General features: G+C 43.4%; 1 protein-coding gene across 2 annotated transcripts; it reads right to left on the bottom strand.

The window, feature by feature from the left end:
• Window positions 1-3540: 3540 nt before the first annotated feature.
• On the bottom strand, window positions 3541-6308 carry GP9 (glycoprotein IX platelet). Of its 2 annotated transcripts, XM_030501819.1 has the most exons (3): window positions 6238-6308; window positions 4212-4798; window positions 3541-4165 (listed from the first exon to the last, which is right to left on the bottom strand). In XM_030501819.1, the coding sequence occupies exons 2-3, from the start codon at window positions 4789-4791 to the stop codon at window positions 4149-4151; spliced, it is 597 nt and encodes a 198-aa protein (XP_030357679.1). In that variant the 5' UTR covers window positions 4792-4798; window positions 6238-6308; the 3' UTR covers window positions 3541-4148. The 2 variants fall into 2 exon arrangements, with proteins under 2 accessions (XP_030357679.1, XP_030357680.1); XM_030501820.1 differs by having other exon boundaries at window positions 3541-4798.
• Window positions 6309-21286: the final 14978 nt, after the last annotated feature.

The following is a 21286-nucleotide window of genomic DNA, read 5'->3' as shown; positions in this document are numbered from 1 at the left end:
AGTGTGTGGCCCTTAAGAGTCCAGGAAAACCAGCAGGTTTGTGAAGCCTCAGATTCTATTTTAATAATTCCCCAAACAGTGCATTTACACATAAAACCAACATGAGACTGTATGTATATGGACTGATTCTTTACTTTAAAGAATACAAGTGTGGTAGCTTTAGAGCAATTAATAAGCTTGTCTCGCTGCCACTCTACATGTGCTTTGTACATTCAGTTAGTATATGCTTACTAGTTCCATAATAAGAAATTCCCTGTTCACCTGGGGGAGTTCCTGTTCATTACCATCCTGTTAGGCCATGAGTATTCTAGCTGTTACTGGCTGTGTTAGTCTAGTAGCTGTTAATGCAGTTCCACACCTGGTCTGTGCAAGCAATAGCTGTGTCCTAAGGTGGAAAATTACTGTCATTATGTGACATGTATCTTATGAAATAGCTGGGGTTTATCTTCACAGAAAAAACTATTTTACTTTATTACTCTGTATTACTGTATTACTACTTTTCTCCATACTTAAACACTTGAATTGAACTGATATTAAGGTCCTTTCCAACCCAAACCAGTCTATGATTCTATGAATTGCACTTCACACAAATATACTGTGTATTAGAGTGAACTGTTTTAAAACATTTGTTCTTGCTCAATAATTCTGAGTCTGATTACTTGTCTTGCTGAAGATGGAACCAATATTTATGCTATGTAGTTATACCTTTGTTACCAAAGAATGTAAACCCAGATATATTCCCCAGTTTGCACTCTGGCAGGCAATGTATAGTAACGCTTTCTGGGACCGTTACAAACTCCTTTGGGAATGCTGCCCATGTGTTTCATTTAGATAGCTGATGTGTTTTCCTGTCTTTGCACATTATTAGCAACTGCAGCAGTATTTCTGCAATTGGATGGAGTGTGGCTATGTTAAACACAACATAGTGGCCTTGGCAGATAAACAACTGAATGTTGCTCTCAAGCCTTCAGTTAGCAGCTCCCGCTTCCCCCTTGCCAGAGGTTTGGTTTCAGCTAAAACCCAAATGGATCAGAAGTGAGAAATACAGTGCTGCTTTAGTGGCACTGTGTACTGCCATGGAAGAGATCCCTTCTTTTTTCTTCTTATGAGGTCAGAAAACATGTTCTCTCAAATCTTCTGTGGATCTGCACCCCTCCTCCTTGTCCCCCCCCCTCCCCTCCCGGTATTCTGTGCATCTTATTTAATGTGTTGGTTGGTCTAAGCAGAAATGTTTGCTAATTGCTCATTTTTTCCTGTTAGAACAATTAGAACTATACATAGAATCACAGAATGGTTTGGGTTGGAAAGGACCTTAAGATCATCCAGTTCCAACCCCCTGCCATGAACAGGGATGCCTCACAGTAGAATATATTGCCCAAGGCTCTGCCCAACCTGGCCTTGAACACTGCCAGGGATGGGGCAGCCACAGCTTCTCTGGGCACCCTGTGCCAGCGCCTCAGCACCCTCACAGGGAAGAGCTTCTGCCTTATATCTAACCTGAACTTCCCCTGTTTCAGTTTGAACCCATCACCTGTTGTCCTATAGCTACAGTCCCTGATGAAGAGTCCCTCTCCAGCATCCTTGTAGGAACACTACAGCAGTTTACTGTTTTATGCATACCTAGCTTTATACCACAAAAGAGAGTGATAAGCTTTTAGTATTAATGGTTTCTTTTATTTTGGGGACACAAGAAATATCCTTTTGGAAACTCTCCATGAAGGACTCTAGAGTGCATTTCTTCTGTCATATTCTGCATTAACACAAAATGATGGTTGCCTTCTAAAACATCGAAAAGCTCAGTGCAGAGAAAGTATTCTAAAAGGATCTAAGTGCATACACCACTGCGTTCCTATGTGTGTGTTTGAAATCCTCTCCTGCAGAGGTTACTTATGTAGAATACCTTTTAATAAAGCTGGAGGAATTCTGAATGTTCAAATGTACACCTGCTTCTGAGGACACCCTTTTACACTGGTCTGCACCAAAGGGAGGTACAGCGTTACGGAGCCAGTTCTTTGCTGCACTCTCAGTACTCGGGGTGAGGAGGGCAGTGTGCACTTGGAGAAGGCAGAGTGGAATGCTGCTGCTGCTGTGGGGTGCGGGAGGGCTGAGCTCCTCGCAGTGGTGCAGTGCTCACTGAGGGGGTCCCTGTGGTGCACTGCTCTTGTGGGCTCTCTTCTCGTGGCCTGTCCCACCATAGCTTTTGCAGGTGACCAAAGCAATTAGAAGAGCTGTAATGTTTTAGGTGTCTCATACAATTCTGTTAGAATTGTTCCTCTGTCAGGGAGCAGCTATCAGTTTGAAAAAATGCCCAGTATTGGTTCATGTGGGATTCATGACTTGTCACTGTGACATTTGATGAGGTGGTTCAGTGCTGAATTATTTTCACCGTTAGATCCTGAGCCCTGTTTCAAGTCTGATGTTCTAATTCCTACTCCCAGCCCTTTGTTAACAAATTTCTCTTTATGTAGATTCACACAAGATGTGATCTTGTAATTTCTTAAATTCCTCTTTATAAAATTAAATTCATTAAGTTCCTTTTAAGATACATTTTCCAATCCTTTATTTGCATTACAGTTGTTTTTCAGATTCTTCTGCAGCTGATTCTCCTGGATTTGTAGACATTGGTACTGAATTATTGTAGCTTATCTAAACCTAGAAGTAAATAAATCTTTCTATCCCTAAATGATATTCCCTATTTTAACAAGAAAAAACCCCATTAACCCTCTGCTGCAGTGTCATACATGTGAGGTTGTGATGATCAGATTATTGGCCTTCTCTGTATTGATTCCTCAACCTATCTTTTGTTTCTTCATGTACAATCTTGCTTGTGATTGCTTGGCACTCCAAGTCACACACTGCTCTTTGCATCTGTGACGTCCCTCTTCCTGCTCCCCACGGTGTATCACTTGCAGACTTTAACGTTGCAGTGGGCATGTTGTCTCCCAGATCATCACTTATTTTACAGGGAAAATGTTTGCCTCTGTTCCTTTCCTTTTCTCAATCTAAAGCTCACGCCCGGCTTTGCTGGGGATATAATGTGTGTTACCAGGAACCCCACTCCTGTGACTAGGTGCTAGTAAAGAGCCAAGCCGTCTTTAGTGTCTTCAGCAGATAACCTTGAATGCCTGGCTCGGGTTTGGGGCTAGGAGGAGCACGTGCTAAATCTGTCTTAAACTGAACTGCCAGCAGTAGCATTGATTTTAGAAGACCTCCAGAGATCTCCCATCTAAGTAGCCTAACCTCACCAGACCAGATGGGGTCCCAGTGGGAATTGCTGTCCTTGGAGCCTTCTGAATCAGATTAGGGAAAAACCAATATGATTGAGTCACTGCAGTGTTTTTTCTGTGAGGAATGGGGGGCACAAGAAGAGAAGGGAAGAGATTACATCTCTTCAGAGCTGTTGTATCAAATCCTGTGTTTGGAATGTCAGTAGTAAAACTGGAAGACAAGCTCTGGAACTTTCTTAGGAATTCAGGCAGCAATGTGTAGAATTGTGAGGATCAATCTTGGGTGAGTATGAATGTTCAATAAACTTCAGTATTTCAATTTCATATAGAATGCTTTTTTATTGTTTAACTCTCTAGGAAATTCAGTGACATTTCAAATTATTTTTATGGATTATATTCTCATTAAGAGCCCATCTTTAAACATATTCAGTAAGGGATACATTCAGTGGCTGGCCTGTATAATCATAGAGGTTTTGCTGGCAGGGAACTCAATCTGCAGAAGAGATGGTGGAATGTACACACAAGAAGGTTCCTCCCAAGCCCACTGGGACGGGTTGTGAACTCACACAGCTGCTGAGTCAGAAAAGAATTGCTAAATAGTGCAGTTGTGTTCATCTCCATCTATTACAAAGTGTAGGATTTGGGGATGTAAATCTTCCCCCTGAGAATTCAGTGGGAAAATGCTAAGTTAAATGGTTTTTAAAAATTAGAAACTGCTTTTCACACGAGTAGATGGTGGCAGAATGAAACTTGCCTATCATACATCACCAAGCTTATGTTGAAAGGAAATGAAATCAGACTTGCCTAGCTGAGGACCCATGCTTCGACCTCAGATCTGTTTGTAGCATCTTCACTCTTAGAACTGGTGTCGCCAGTGCACGTGCTTCTTAGTGGTGGAAGAGTTGGGTGTTTCTGTTAAAGCTAGTGGCAGTGACCAGCTCTTTGTCCCCGGTGGGTTTTGGAGGTGTGCTCCCAGCAGTCAGCCCCGAGGGGTAGACTGGCACAGGTTTATTTGGCAGACCAGCTTTTTGGAGAATTTCAGGGCCCACGCTGCTAAAATAAGTGTGATTATTGCTCCAGCAATTAAAATGAGGTCTCGCCAAAAGAACTCCAGACACTTGATAGGGAGGAGCCTCTTGCAACTCCCCAGCTCGTTCCCAGTCAGCTGCCTCAAGGGCTTCATCCTCACAGGAGCTGGGGTTGCGCATCTGACTTTTGCAAGAGAGGGTTCAGAGACGTCCTCTAACCAGAGTTTGAGGTACAGAATGTGACAGTCACAGTTCCAAGGATTGTCAGAGGTTTCCACTTCCTCCAGGCTGCGCAAGCTGTCCAGGGTGCCGGGAGGAACCGAGGTCAGGCTGTTGTTCTGGAGATAAAGCCTCTTGGTGCCACCAGGCAAGGCGGGCACTGCCGTCAGCTTCCTTGAGCTGCAGTCGATCTGCAAACCCTTCATGTCTCCCAGCGACTTGCAGTCACAGGAGGCAGGACAGGCTTCGGCCTGGGTCATGTGGAACAGCAATGATACAGCAAAGCCTGCAGCAGTGATGAATTCTGCCTTGTTCATGCTTCAGCTACCCAGAGAATAAGAATGTTAATCTGATAAGTGGGATACATTAGCATGTTTCTGAATTCAGAACTATAACACAGCTATCTCTCAGGATTACTCAGGAGGTTTAGGTTTTGAAAGCAAATCTTTAGCTTTCTGTGTTTCCCACAGAGCCATTCTTCCTGACATTAAGTAGCGTAAAAGCAGCTGGGAGAGAGCACCGTGCTCCCATTCCATCTCTAGTTCATTGCTTTTTTGTATGAACTAGATTATTGTTCAAAGTTCTGGAACAGAACATCACCAGGAGGCGATGGTAAAAACGAGTCAGTTCTAGGCAAACATTTTGGCTCTGTTTCTGTATCTTCACAGTTGTAGTGTTAAAATTGAGTGTTGAAGTCAGTTTTCAAAATCGAGTTTGATTGAGTAATTGTAAATGTCTAAAAATCTTCTTTCTGAGAGGACGAAGGTTCTAACCAGGACTCATACATAATACATAACCAGGGAACATAAAAGTGCCTACAGGAAGTATGTATTTTTATGTGGCAAAAGTTCTTTTTTGCTGCCCTGTGGCTTCTCATCTCCAAGAACATAGAGTTTAAGATTCAGATGAATGCAGAATTGGGCGTGTTGCATAGCTGGTACTGCTTGTCTTTTGGGGATTAAATAACCATGCTTTGGAATAGCAGGTAATTATCCCTTCTGCTGTATCATTCCCACTTCTGTAGAGTGGATCCCACTAGGCTTCAGTCTTGGTCCCTTGTGTTCGACAGTTTAAAACCTCAAAAGCTATTCCCTCCCTCTATTCCCTACTACTTCTCTGCGTTTAAAAATGCACAGCTAGCCTTGGGATTGGGATTTGAAATACAAACTCCCTTGCACAGGTCAGGGAATTTCCAATCTTGAAACCATCTTTCTTTATGAATTTAAAATAAGTGGAGACTATATTATTTTTCTGTAGGAAGCTTCATTTAATAAAGACTAAAATGGTAGGAAAAATGGATCGGTTTTGGTTTAAATCAATTTGCTTCAAGTTACTTCCAAGGACTGTGTAAATAGCTTTTCAGAATTAAGTTAGACAGCTTTAGATTCCTGAGCTAAATACTACATTCCTATGTTTTAAATTGGATCAGTGCCGCATAAAAGTTAAACTTCGTCACAGAGAAGCTGAAATGTGAATCCTACCAATCTCCTATGTCTTTGTTAGCAAGGAGTTAGTGGGAATAGCTTTGGTCTGAATACTCATCTGTTATTTTACAATAAATCTACTAGAGCTGGCATTCCCAAAGCAGATATCTTAAAAGGAGAGACTGTGTCATCTGGCTAAAAAAAGTTAAGCAGTATCTATAGAAAAGATGATCTCATCTGATTTAGTATAAAGCCAGCAAGAAAATCTGAGTCAAATAGCAATAAGCGAGGCAGAAACACAGAAAGGCAGAGCTGGTGAGATGCCTGACCGCCACTTACCCTTATTTATTCCCTCTTGATTCCTTTCCCTCTGCTTGGTGAAGTGGTGGAGTGCACAGCAACTGGAGCTGGCATTTTAAAGAGTCACTGAGGAAATGTGGTTCAGAAGATGAGCCTTTTCCTGTGCATAACAGGAAACCTTCCCGCTGGAAGATGCTGTGTGTGGTTGACATGTGTCATGGCATATAGGGCTTGGGGCATTCTTGTATTTTCTGCAGACAAGAGGAAATGCTTTTGAATTTCTCTTATTGCTAATATATTTCCCCTATTAAACCTGGCAGTGTCTAGAAAACCTAAAATGACTCTTTGGCAATCTAGTGGTTTTTCCTCAGCTGAATAATGTACGGGTATAAAAGGTGGCTTGAGCTTCAGCTGCTGACACATGCAAGGCGAGGCAGGAGACAAGGGAGCTAAAGCTAGCCCATGAAACAGAGCTCTTGTTTCAGTCCAAGCCAGGTGTGTTTGATAGCTGCTGTGCCAGTGATTAAGGAAAATGTGTAAAAACACACCATAGCATCAACACAACTTATATTAGTCAGATGAGATTGACTGGAGCAGCTCTGCTCTGGAGCCAGGCTGAGAGAGCTGGGCTGGGTCAGCCTGGAGAAGAGAAGGCTCCTTAAGGGGAGACCTTAGAGCAGCTCCAGTGCCTAAAGGGGGCCTATGGGTATGTCCAAAACAAGGTTAAGCTGACAAGTGAAAGGAGGGTTGCTGCGATGATCAGGGATTTGGGGAACCTCTCGGATGTGAGGAAGCTGATTGTGACCTGCACCTTGCAGCTGTGAGCCGGAGTGCCAGACACAGGTTGGTGCCCCTGACCCAACCATGGGTGTGGTGAAGGATACGTGTGTATGGATCAACCGATCAATTCCTATTTTGGTTCTTGTGATATTTTGTGGAATGCAATTGCTTTGTATTGTCCTAGTTTGGAGTTTAGCAATGAATTCCCAAACAGTCAGGCGCACTGAGAAAGGCTCACTGTCCCCTTCCTCAGCACAGCCCTGGGGGCAGAAACGGCCTTGGGCACATACAGAGCATTTCCTCCCTGTCCCCAGGGCTGTGTGTGGCTCACCAGAGGACTGTGATCCTCCCAATTCCTTCACACTCCAGTTGCTGAAGAGCATAACTGCTGAATAACAGCAATGCGGCATCTTAGAACATAACATGCTCTGTGTATATTTGGCTGGAAAGCCAGCAATTCAGCATGGTGCAAGTTTATAATATACATGTATCTGTCCATCTAAGTAAAGAATGCCATGTTTGGGTAAAAGAACGTCAAAAATAGGATTTTATTTTTTTAATGTGAAATTTTAGAAGAGAATTGAAGTAAGCTTTCCTTTGCTTTAGTTACCAAACATGAACCGTCTAGAATGAAGACAGCAGTTGACATTTGGAAACGCAGTGGGTTGTGGATCTGATGTTTAATTCAGGCCAGTTCTTGTTCCGCGTGTTGTTCTGGGGACAGGCTTTGAGCTGTGTTCTGCTTATGGAAATGAAAGCCAGGTGAGTTTCAGACATTGCAGATGGGCAGTAGAGCCCTGCTTCTGAGCTGTTGTTTCTTTATAACATGCTGCACTTGGGGGAAGGGAAATTACTCTGATAGCAATTCCTGTGGTTTAATTCTTACTTACATTTAAAGTACTTTTCTTCATTAAGTCTAATGAATTACCAGAAGCCTGAAGTTTGTTAGAAACTTGCTTAAGAAAATGACTTGATGTGTAGCTCTGCTCTTTAGTATTTCAGGAGGTAATTTAGACAGTGCTGGAGGGAGAGGACGAAAATACTTCAAACCCTGTTTGAATTTTGATCTCTTCTGTAAGATGAGGAAAGTGATTCTCCCTTGTCAAAGTGAGGAGTTCATCTGCCTGTCAGATGTTCAGCAGCTGGACCCGTGGCTGGGCTGCTGGTAATGGGAAGATCCTTCCATCTATTTTGGAAGTACGTCACTAGACCACAGATGTCATAGATGTCTGCCTGCCCTGACGCCTGCTTCTTGTACCGCAGTCTGTGCCATGTGCCTTAGGGAATGCTGCCACACAGAGTGAAAATTTTCCTGTTACATGGGGAAATCGAATGCTGCATCTTTTTGCACTGAAACATGCAAAATATTGGGAATCCTCTGGGATCCATCCTCAAATTCTGTGCTATGGGTAATCCTCACAGAGGTTGTCCTATGTTCCTGTGTCACACGTGGTTGGAAGTGGCTGGTCATGCTGCATCCCTGTCTCTGTTACTCACAATGAGGACCATGGGCCAGCTTCTTCAGCTCTCTGTGGAGGTGAACATGTGCAGGGAGTATCTGGCAGAAGCAAAGCTTAAAATACAAGACATTTGCATTAATGATTTCAGGGCTATAGCTTTTTGTAGGACAAATGAGGATTCTTCATTTAAGAGGATTTATTAAAAGCCAATGGGGGGGGGAGGGGAAGTTATAATCTGCTATAATCTTGTTATAGTCTGAAAATACCCTTTCCGTGGAGTGAATCCGTCTGAAGTTTTTGTGAATGAGGGGGGCTGTGCCCTCTCAGTGGAGAGGTACTTCTGACACTCTTGTTTCCCAAATAAAACCCCTCTCACTTCCTTGCTCCCTGGAAGCTCACTTCTCTGCAGTAGTTTTCCTATGAGGCCTTGACTGTTCCAGTCAGTTCTCTGGGTGCTGTGCCTGATTGCTTAGAGAGAGCAACAAAAGAGGTAAAGGGAGACAGCAGGTAAGAGTAAAAGCTGCAAGTGCAAGATCAATGTGCAGCTCAAACGCATGACCTGCTAAGAGGAAACTTGGGCAGAATATGCCATTATTCTTTATAGACAGTTTCAAGGAGCTGTAGTCACTTCTTGCTGCCAGTGGCCTGTTCTTGACCTAGAAAGACCGAACTCTTCTCCAGCACTATTGCCATTCCAGTGCTGAACAACCTTGCCACATCACACTGTCGATAGATGGCAAAGTGCTTCTCTCTCAAGTTGTAGCATCTTGATTAACTCTGCTCTTTCAGATTTTCAAGTAGATTGCTGAGAGCAGACTAACCAAAATAGTTCTTTAGAATTGGATGTGAGTCACTGGTAATTCATGAATTATACAAATAAGTGAATAAGCAAAAAGAAGGAAAAAAGATCAATCACGAAATTCATTCCCATATCAAGGAATATTGCTTGCAGACATGAATTAAAGAAAATCTGTGATTTCTCTCACATCAGGAGTTACTTTTGCCCCAGGGCCAGACTATTCCTGTTATCTGCTGTACCCTACAGAACTAGCCTGCTAGAGCTAGTATGTGTATGTAGGAGGACTCTGAATTTCCTCCTGTCCATATTCTGTCTCTCATTGCACATTTACTGTGGAAATTTTGCCTCTGTCAAATCAAATATCCCATTTCCTTGGAAGATTATTACCCAGAGACATAAGCTCTTGTCATTGAGGAAATTCTCCTCCTAAATTGTACTCCACCCATTTTATCAAATAATTCTTCCTCCTCCCACCCATTCTCATAAAGAAGCTCCCTTCGTGCTGTTCTCACTATTCAAACCGTGCCTGCTGCCGTGCAATCATCAGCTATTGCTTATCTTTCCACTAGGTGTCCTTCCAGTTGCGTTTTTGTTAAGCGTTGAGCATACACTGTCTGAATCGACCTTTAAATATAATTTATCGATTCAAAAAATCATTGAAAGATTCAAATATTATATTCTTTTAAGATATTACATTTTCCATAGCTTCCAAGTTAAAAATGTGTATGTACGAAATGTGTGTATTAAGTGATGTGTCTACACCAGACAGCTAACCTCCTGTTTGTGTTTTGTGGGACTCTTAGGGTCTTGAGCCTGTTCATGAAAGCAAATATTCAACAGTTTGGATCCAAGCTGTCCTCAGGAAAACGTTAATACCATTTATGCTAAGTTGTGACAGTGATGTAGCACACATGTGGAAGCTCCTGGAGAGAGAATCTCTAAAATCACCATTAAAAGCCCACCATCAAGAGACTATTTCCCTCGGCCATGCCCTGCACTCCCGGTTCAGTTCCCAGCTCTGACCGTGAACCCGGACATCCATCCCAGCAGCAGCCACCACAGCCAGTGTTTGTCGTGTGTGTCAGGAGCTGAGTGTGGTGTTGGCACCTTGGTGGGAAGTGCTGGGCTTGGTAACTGGAGTCACCTGTGCCCCTCTCTGTCTTGCTTGCTTTGCTGAATTAAAAGCAATCAGTTTTCCAGCTCTTCATGCACAGTCACTGTTACTCAAAATACACCACCAGGTTTCAGTCAGTTACAACACAACGCTGCATTTATGTGAATGTTTTATTTAGGATCAGGATTGAGCTTTCAGAGCAAATCACAGAATCCCAGACTGGTTTGGGTTGAAGGGACCTTAAAGCTCATCCAGTTCCAACCCCCCCGCCACGGGCAGGGACACCTTCCACTAGAGCAGGTTGCTCCAAGCCCCTGTGTCCAACCTGGCCTTGAACACTGCCAGGGATGGGGCAGCCACAGCTTCTCTGGGCACCCTGTGCCAGCGCCTCAGCACCCTCACAGGGAAGAGCTTCTGCCTCAGAGCTGATCTCAATCTCCCCTCTGGCAGGTTAAAGCCATTCCCCTTGGCCTGTCCCTACAGGCCCTTGTCAAAATTTGAGATGAGAGTCACACACCTATGAACAGTGGAGAGAAGGTTGTCCCACCCCTGTGCAGCCAGGAGCATGATTTAAAAAGAAGAAGAACCAATAAACGGAGCTGCCCAGGCTGGTGAGCTGACACCCCACGGGTTGTTGCAGGAACCAGTGCCCAGGAGAATCTGTCACCTGAGCACTTTCTTGAGCTTAATGTCCTGTGCCAAGCTCTGGATGAAAGAAGGGTTGCTGGGGCTTGGGCCTGGGACTTGGGGGAGCAGGATTCTGCTGGATCACCTCCCTGTGTATAGCCAGTAAGCAGGCATATTATTTTTAGGGAATGAAAGGAAAAAAGGTACATTTCCTGTGGGTTGGGAAAAATGTAAGTCCATTAATTTCCAGAGTTGCAAAATGACATTTTCTTTCCTGACATGTCAAGCAGGGCTATCAAACCCTTCTGTTTGAAAATACTTGCTCAAGAAGGTTCTCATTTTGACTGTGATTAATAGTGGAATAAAAGAACATCCAGAACAGTCAGCAGTTTCCTCAGGGCAAAGGTCCTGCAGATATAAATTGAACATCTGAGGAAAGAAGCACAGATGCTAATTCTCAATTCAGTGAGGACTGTGATTTTCTCACCCTTCAGGATATTGGGAACAACTAATAAATAGTGCAGATGTCACCTTATTTTTAGGCTTTTATAGTTTCTAAGCAAGTTTGTAAACTGAAATTCAGTACTTACCTTTTTTCTTGAGTCAGCTTATAGTATCTTGAAGAGGGTGAAGATGTCTGTGACTGAACAAATGTGCTTTGTTTTCAAATGCATCTTTGAAAGGTTTCAAAGGTCTTACTGGTGTGTTAGTCTGATGTGAGTTTTCGTGAGTGCAGAGTTGCTGACAGCATTTTTCATTCACATGAAAAAGCCCTAAGGGCAGAATGCTTAAAGTGCGATGAAAAGTCTAGGGCATACTTGCTACAGTATGAAAATAGCAGCAGTGTCATTGCACAACCACTGTGGAACATCAGAGGAGCGTGTAAAACTGCTGGCATGGTCTGACCGTGGCAAAGGCTGGAGTAGTAATCTTCGCCATGTGGAAAGGAGGGCCCGTGCACAGCGAGCTCCATGTTCTTCCCAGCTTTGAAAGACAGCCACCATGTTCATCACACACCAAAAGCCAAGACATCACTCCAGCGCCGTTTAGAGCTGTGAGAATATTGCAGATACACTGGTAATGAACATAATTTTATTTTCTTTAGAAAACCAGAAGGGACAGGTAACGGGCAGCTCTTGTTTGCACTTGAACCTGGCATGTGCTGCAAAAGTCTGTTTCCTTAAAACCTTTCTTCTTGGCTACTCCAGGTCTTCCTTTCAGCACTTTGCTGCTACTAGATGTGTAGATGTACACTCTTCCCCCCTTGGTTTTCCTCTTTGATCCTGCCATCTGTCTCACCTATTACAAGTCCATTTCCAATGCAGACGTGTGCAATATGCCAGTGTGTCCTGCAGTGTTGTCCTGCTGGGGGGCGGAAGCACAGTTCATACTGATGAATGACCAGGGTCAGTCCTTCTGTAGTTCCAGTCTTTTCAGTGTTCACTTTTTGAGAGTGTGTGTATAAAAGTTGCCCAGAGAACTCAGCCATGGGTTAGAGCCTTGTTAAAGCCCATTGCTAGGATATGGGCTAGGGGTATATTCCAAAGCGTATCTAACTCAGTCAACAAAGATGATTTGACCTATTGCTGTACATGAACCCCAATACATCACAGCTTGAGATTTGGTATTCTGCATGTGGTAGTTTTCCTCAAGAACTTCTGCTTGGGCAGAGTGTAAGCCCAAAACATCCATCTGTGTTCTTTTCACATCAAAGTGGGCAAAAGAAACAGGCCATTGAATGAGCTTCCTCTAATGTAATATCAACAATGTGAACTATTTGTGTTTGAGAACTTTTTGAATAGAAGCTAAGGCTTGACTCCCGGCTTTGAACTCTTCCCTTTATTGCCCAGTTTAGCTAACCTAACCTGAGGCAGCTCACCTTGCCAAGTGAGGGAGAGACAGGGACCAAAAGATAGCTGTGTGGATGGCGGGTCCCTGGGGCTGCTGGAATCTCTGCTCTCTGTGTATTCAGGAAGAGTTGGCATTGCTGCCAAAGTTGCCAGTGAGGCAACTTTGGAGAAGATACCGAGCTAGTCTGCTAATAGTGAGAATATTAACGGTAGTGATTCCAAAGCTTGCAGTTTACTTTAAGGAAAAAAAGGCAGGAAATAGGACCTTCTCTGCGGTATTGCGAAGCCTGTGTGCAGTTCCTCTCCTCAGGTGGGAAGGGTTGCTTGGCTTAGCCAGTCCTGCAGCCTGCATGCCATGGGGGTTGTAATGCCATGATGAATTGAGAATGCCCTACCTGCCTCTATAGGAAAACAAAACCAGATAATAGAGGGTTATCAAGGTAGTCTGTGAAGCAATGTTACTGCCATTAACTACTGAGTCCAGGTAGAACAGCACTCTGAGTAGGACTGTGTTTTGTGCTAGACCTTTGCAATAGGTATAAATCTCCAGGTTTTTATTTCGTCCACCAGGCTGCTGAAAGAAGTGCATAGAACATGAGCAGGAATAATATACCTGCCTGAAAAGCAACAAATTCTCCCCCACACCTTGACTTTGTCAATACCTCTGACAAGCAACTTACATAAGTGTGACAAGGGCTCAGTCCCTTCCACAGCTTAAACCATTGATGCCTCTAGCAAGTTCTTTCAACTGTTTGAATTCTTGATACAGTATTGTTTTCAGGCCAGGGGTGGTTTTGCTTTAGACTTAAGGAGCTGGGTACAAAAAGGAGATAAGGATAAAAATAATTTCCAGATCCTGGAGTAAAACTGGAGAAAGCGAAAAGAAAGTTCCACCTGGAAGAGGATAATATCCAGCACTGCAGCACAGTCACATTGTAGCACAGGCAAGGAGAAATGCTGTGTTTGGTCAATGTGCTAGCAGGTAGAATCTAAGTAGACAGCTACTACTGGCATAGGAAAGTTCTCAGGGATGTTTTTACTGATGCTCAGTTCTGTGTGTTTTTCATTCAGAACCAGATAGTTTGATGAACACAGCTTTTTCCCCCTACAACTCTTCTATTTTTCCCACTATTTACTGACCAGAGGTTTCTACTGTCTTCATGGTTCCTTGAAGCCTTACATCCTCTGTGTGGCTGAGTTGATTTCCTCTGGAATTTTACTTGTTATTTACAGTATTTGAGAACTATATTCCCAAACAACACCTTCTGGAACACTGTCACAACATTTTTGCAAAGCCATTTCCAGTGGCTGACTGACCACCCTTTCAAATCAAGGTGGTCTTAAGCTCTCTCTGGGCAAGTATATAATAGAAATTACTATATGATCCTACTTGTGTTTCCTTTGGCCACAAAGACAAACTAAAGATCTTGGCTCTTTTATTAAGCCAGTGAAAAAATCCTCAGGTTGATGTTAAATTACAGCTTGTCTACTACTTTTTTTGTAACTGTATGTTAGCATATAACATATGGGCTGGTGCCCCTCTGCTCTGGAGACAGCCCGAGAGAGCTGGGGGTGTTCAACCTGGAGAAGAGAAGGCTTCTTAAGGAGAGACCTTAGAGCAGCTCCAGTGCCTAAAGGGGCTACAGAAAACCTGGAGAGGGGCTTTGAATGACTTCTTTTTGGTGTGTTATTAAAATGCTTGCTACAAATCAAATACCCTTCAGAACTAAGGTATGCCAGGGAATATCTTCCCCTTCAACTTCCCCGTTCTTCGCTCTGATTTAGATACCCTATACTTTGTTCAGAAAGCAGATTTAAACTGATTTAACCCAAGAGATGTATGTCAGTTGAATGGATGCCCCATTGGTCAGGGCTCTCATTTAGGATATGGGAGAGCTGGGTTTAATTCCTTCCTCTGCATAACATGCAATTATTTATGCAAAGTGGAGCAGCTCCAACAGGAAAGATTAAGAGAGAACCCAGCAGATCAGTAGTGCACTGGATGATGAGAATTGGTGATGATGTGGGAGACCAATGGTAAGTCCCTACTTGACTATATTCAGTCTCCCAGCTCCTGGGCAAGTTCCGTATCCCTGGACTGTTGGTTATGCTGGAGAGCTCTTAATGCAATTTATATCAACTAAATCAAATCCAGTTTAATGAAGTGAACTTTTTCTGGCTAAAGTATTGAAGTGGAAAATTCCTGGTCTGTTCTGCTTGCTGAGTTTTGTCCTTCCTCCAGCTATGTGAAGGGACTGATACATCACCTCCTCTTCCCTATGCCAGCCTGAGGACTTTGCTTACTGGGTCCTCATCACTCTCTAGAAGGAAGCGCCATTAATGTGAATGTCCTCACCAAATTCATCACTGGTATTCTGTTTATCTTAACATGTATCTTCCATAGGGTGGGGTAGTCTCTAGCAGCTACCTATTTCACCTTAAATGTGGGTAAAGAATCCTTTCTACACTGCTCCCATCCCACAGAGCCCAGTTCTTGGGCAGCCCCGGTGCTGCTCCTCTGCTCACAGTCCGTGCCCTTGTTCAAAGGTCTCTGCTGGAGTCGTTCTTCACCAGAGCACACAGTGCATTGATTTTCCACATTTCTCAGAGTGACTGTGCCTGCTGTGAGCTCTCCATTTCCATAGTGATGTGCTTAGCACTCGTCACCATGTGCAGGACTGATTTCCCATTCTAGGTAGGGCACATCCCTTGCCAGGCTGGGTTTTTTATCGTGTCAGGTCTGTTGAAATATTACATTCTTTTCTCCTCTGTTGTCTGGTAACTTTGTTTTTTTTCCTCTTCTGTTCCATTGGAACTTTCTGAACAGAAATGGAATTTTCCCTTTCCTATTATTCAAGCCAGGAATTTCTTGCAAACTGCAAACAAACGTTATCCTTCCACTGAAGCTGAGACAGCTCTTGGGGTGTCCTGACTTTCTACAGCCCCTACAGGGGAATGCCCATAGAGCCCCTGTCACACGGGGACACACGTACACTCACAACCTCACTAGGACTAACCCCTGTGTACACTCACAGCCTCACTAGGACTAACCCCTGTGCACTGAGGATATCACTTAGATCAGGTAGGAACTGATACTCCTTAAGTTCTCGCCCATTTTCCCCTGGGATATTTAGAGGGATAAGCAAGCTCTCCAGCACCTCAGCCAAAAGAAGTCATAGAGGATTACTGTGGCCTAAAAAACTCCCTGCAGGAGCCTCTCCCCCAGGATTTTTTACTAGTACTGTGCACACCTGTAACAGGGATGGGACTTCTCAGGGGTCCGCCAGTGCTCAGGGTAGGCCAAAGCAGAAGTTTTGATCTCTGCATAGCAAAACCATGCTCTGGATGAGCAGCATAACAAATAGTTTTTCATTTCAACAAGCCTTTTTAGGATAAGAACGGCATCAGTTCACTTGGTACCTCTCACCAGTGTTCTAAAACTCCAAAGCTCTTGGCATAACGTGACTGACCTGATGACAGAGTTGTAGTAACTTCAAATGTACATAGCAGTGCCACCAGCTCACCAAGAAAAGGCAGGTACTTTCTGCCTTTGTCTTGAATTGACTCTTCAAATGCAAGTGTCTTTGCTGTTGCTCTTATCAAATACTGTTTCTGCACATGGTATGAAATGTTCTCTTGTTCTTGCATATCCAATAGTTACTTTATTCAGAGAAATAAGTGCACATGGACACAATTAACCAGGGAGATTTCACTCCTGAGGAGCTCATTCCCCATGTAACTTACTGTGAAGATGGTGGGTGTTTTATGGGTTGGTTCATCATGCTGTATGCGCTTTAGAGCACAAAGACAAATGAGAGTCATTAGAAGCAAGCAGGGAATGTAAAGCACTGGCACAGGTAGGTGCCCTTGATCAGGCAATGTAGAAGCTGTTTATTGGAAGTAGCCCTTATCTGCCTACTGCCAGGCAGACAACCATTTATTCTCCCAATGCAAAAGCTGAGGTCAAAGGAAATGCTGAATACTGGAGGATCTGGAGCTGAGCAAGGGTAGAGTCAAGTGAGTGACTAAGTGCTCTAGATGTAGCTGAGGAACTTATCATTACACTGGTGCTGATGGCTAATCGGAACAAATATGCTTTAATTGTTTGAGTAGCAAAATCACCTTGTGTTTAATTATGGGGGTGGGGTGTGTGTAAACACAACTCAGCAATTGCTGAGGGTGTTTTCTGAGGCATTATCCATTTATTACTATGAAAATTAAACTCGAATATGAATGACTGGTCTATTATGGTTCACTTTTTCTTCTCATAATTGTGTAAAATGGTTCCGAAGCCCTTTCTGGGGGTCTGTTTAGCACTCTTGCCCTCTAACAGGGTTGTAGTTGGGCTGTGAAGTGACTTGTCAGCATTCCGGTGTCCATACCTGCTATCATTTGTATGGAAATTTTCATGTGGCATTGGCTGGACAAGGAGTGATAGGGAGGACAGAATGGAAAATGGGACTTATATTTGCTGTTTGCGTGTGTGACAGTTTATGAGCCAGCCAAAGGCTCATCTCCAATTCCACTGTCCTTCAAAGATCTCCAACTGTTTCTTTTCAGCAGGAGTTACGAGCAGGTCTCCATAATGCTATCACTCAACAGCAGATGCAGCTTTAAAACTATTTACAGCATTTATTCATCTGTGCAGGAATGAAGTGAATCTGGAGTCTGTAACAAGGAATTTCCAAAGGTCTGCTACAAATGGCTGGAGTTAGTTCTTTCCAGTTTTAGTAGCAGTAGTATATGGCCTGTATGCCATTTTCTGTTAAGTCTGTTTCTGCTTATAAGGCAATATAAAATGTCTTGTAGGATTTGAATTGGCTTTAAGAAGTCTTACTGCTTTTTAGTTCTAAGTTCCATTTTCCTTACAAACTATACACAGAGTAGTAAGCTCTGTTTTCTTGCTGAACAAAAGAATAAAGAAAAACAAACTTTTAGTATTGCCCAATCTTTTGGTTTTAAAAGCCTCTAAATTCTACAAGAGGTTAGGATTCCTCATGGCATTGGGGTTTTTTCCATCAGAAATAGAGTTGGGTTGAAGTGGAACATGAACATGGTGTTTTGTCAAGGATAGACTTTCTGGTAAGTGAGGGACACGGATATCTCATGTTGGGATAGTCACAAGCTCTGCTGTCCCTTTGTTTTCTTGCTGTGTATTTTCTGTAGTAGTCTCCCTGTTCATGATGTTAGTAATGAAAAACACCAACTGTATGTCTTGACACTGCATGTCCGTATGTAAAAGGCTCCAAGAACCACGGAAAAGGTGAGGCTGAAGGGGACCTCTGAGCTCTTCTAGTCCAGCTGCTGTGCTCAAAGCAGGGTCAGCTGGAGCAGGTTCCTCCCATGTCCAGTTGTAGTTTGAGTATCTCCAAGGCTGGAGACTCCACAACTTGTTGCAGTGTTTGACCATCCTCACAGTAAAAAAAACCCCAACATTAAAAAAATATCTTCTTATGTTTAAACGGGATTTCTTGTATTCCAATTTGTGCCTGTTGCCTTTTGCCACCACCTTCATCTCAGTGGAAAGAGATCAGGACTCAAGTCCCTCTTGAAAGCACAAGCTTGAGCTTCAGTTCCACCTTTCCCAGATGCATACCCGGAGCACTGGATTCTCCAGACTGACTGTGTGAGGGTGGGTATCTTCTCATCGAGGTGCTGCACTCTGAGTGCAAACCCCTGGGTCTTTGTGTTCCCCTCACATCCTCTCTGATGATGAGTCAGTCTCTTAATGGCCCATTAAATGTTTAGTTGTTTATCATTAAATAGATTGCTTAAGTATTTGATTTTGTAAGGCTGGATGGCTTTACAGCACAGACGAGCATGCTCTTTAGTTGTTCCTCATGTGACTTATCAGTCAGTAATCTCTATTGAAATGTAATTATACTGATGTATATTCTCCTTACTGAATTTTCACCGCCTTTTTCCAATGCTAATCCAAGATCCATTAAAGTACCTTCAGAAACAGTCCTCAGAGAAGGAACAAGCAGGTTTTTATCTGAACCCATTATGAAATCCTTCATATTCTAGACATTAAAAGCAGAAGCAATACTCATACAGTGCCACGTGTGTTTGCTGGGATTTCTCAGTGCTCTGACAAATTGTCCTTCAGCTTTTCTCGCTTTCCTCTCATGGCTATGGTCTCAGTTCCACGGCTGCTGCCATCTTTGTCCATACAGCAGATAAAATACAACCAAGGAAATTTCACTCTCTCCTTCTACATATTCTGGAGAGATTTTCCTGTACAATTCTTGTCAGCAGAATCGCCTTTGCCATAGTGTCACTATTGTCAGGTATGTTCTATTTCAGAGTCTCAGCTGTACTTTTTTCCCTCCGTTCTTGTACTTTTTAATTGCTGATGATCTGTCATGCTCTAACCCTCCAGAGTTTGGGAATGGCTCAGACAACCGATGAAATAATAGCATCATTTGAGGTCAGCCTACCATGACTTGCAACAATTTGCTTTCATAAAAAGGTTGATAAACTCTTCTGCTTCTCCGTAGGGAAAAACCCCAACAACAAAGCCAGTAGTTTGCAAAAAAGAAAACAAATGATAGTTATAAGTATGAACATCTTTCTTGAGGGTGTGTGGCTGCTGGGCTGGAGCACTGTGCCCTGTGCATAAGCTGGAAGTCCTGCAGGACAAGCTCAAACTTCAGTTCCCGAGAGCAACTCATTGCTGTTAAAATGATCACCACACAAGTAAAATTTCCAAATTGATCAATGTAATATGAAAATTTCATTTCTCTTTCTCCCGAGGTTCACTTTCCAAACTCTCTCTTGCTAAAGACACTTCCTTCACATCAGAGGAAGTGTCATCTATCTGAACAGCTGGGTTAAAATACTGAGGTTAGAGTGGTCACTAACAGCTGCTGTAAAAATGCAGTTTCTTCCTCCTGCATCAGAACCTCTTTGGTGTTCCCTGAACAGAAAAGAACCAGCTCTGTCATTATTTCTTACTTCTTATGTCCTGAAATAGTTTTGTATTTCAGGATTTGAAATGCTTCCTGTCTCTTCTCTCTCCCTACTCGATATATTGTTGTTCAGTTCAGTAGCTCCTTAAATGTGGTTTTGTGACTCGAATCATTGGTTCTCTCAGTTTTCTTTATATATAGCTTTAGCCAGATAGGTAAAAGCAGCTCCAGCTGTCCTTTCCCTCTTGGTAGGCTTCTCTCCAGGGTTAATGATGTTCTCTACAGATCTAGTTGCTGTTGTACAGCCTGAGTTACAAAATGGATGCAGAGGATCAGGCAATCATTTTGCTTCCCTCATTAGAAGACTACACTAGAAGTGTGACAGCAGAGCCTGAGCCAAGCCCTCCTGCACAGTACCTCTGTGCCCATCTTCATGCTGGAGAGAGCATGTCTGTTTGTGGTGTAATACGTGTAATTACAGGAAATGTTATGTTGGTTCCTGCAATCTCTATTGAAAAGGAGTGTGCTTTAACGGTGGAGCTGGTGATAAGATGTTTTCTCTGCACTGTTGGTAGAGGTGACCTAGAAATGGTTTCCATGGCAGTGGGATGTGCTGCGTGCTGCTGATGCCAGGCTCGGAGGAGGCCCCAGGAGGCTGTTGGGTTTAAAGTGTGAGCCCGCTCAGGGCGACTTTCAAATGACTCTCGGAGCTGGTGACATTCTGGGGTGCCTCTCAGTGCTTTGGCAGATGAGTCACTGGTGCCTCAGCCCTGGGCAGGACAGATGCTTGTTCATAGCAGTTAGCAGCCGTGCTGGCTTCCTCTGTCGTCCCCAGCACTGCTCTCTGCTGGTAGGGGCTGCAGTGCTGCTGCAGGTGCAGCACTAGCGTTGTTACCAAGGGTCGTTTAAAAACAAAAAGATCCTCCCATGGATATTGCATATTTTTTTATTTTAAAACCACATTTTTTTATCTGAAGAGTGTGTTCAGGTTGGATTCTTTCACCCTCTGTATATTTTCTCTTTTTTTTTTCCTATCTTTTGGCAAACTTGACAGATAGAAAATCCCTCATGAAATACAGGACCTCCTCCCCTTCATTAGAGAACTTCTTCTATTCTTCTAGCTGTGAAAAAAAATCAGTGAGAAATAATCAGCAAAACCAGAACTACCAAACAAGAAAACCTTCAGGTACAGAAATGATCCTGAACTATCAAAGCACAAAGCCTCAGCTCTTAGGACCTTTTTGCTTTGCAGTGAGGATGTGGGTGAAACCAGTGTCATCCTCCACTCCTTGTTTACTCCTTGACCAAGATGTTATCTCATAGTTCTTTGAGGCAGAATCATAGAATGGTTTGGGTTGGAAAGGACCTTAAGACCATCCAGTTCCAACCCCCTGCCATGGGCAGGGATGCCTCACACTAGCATTTACCACTTCTTTAGGCAGCCTGTTCCAGCACCTCACCACAGTAAAGAACTTCTGCCTTATGTCTAACCTGAACTTCCCCTGTTCAGTTTAAATCCATTACCCCTTGTCCTATTGCTACAGTCT

The sequence above is a fragment of the Strigops habroptila genome, chromosome 11 (genome assembly GCF_004027225.2).
Source record: "Strigops habroptila isolate Jane chromosome 11, bStrHab1.2.pri, whole genome shotgun sequence".
In the NCBI taxonomy this organism is placed as follows: domain Eukaryota; kingdom Metazoa; phylum Chordata; class Aves; order Psittaciformes; family Psittacidae; genus Strigops; species Strigops habroptila.
Note: the sequence above shows the minus strand (reverse complement) of the source record. Positions and strands in the feature narration are given on the sequence as shown.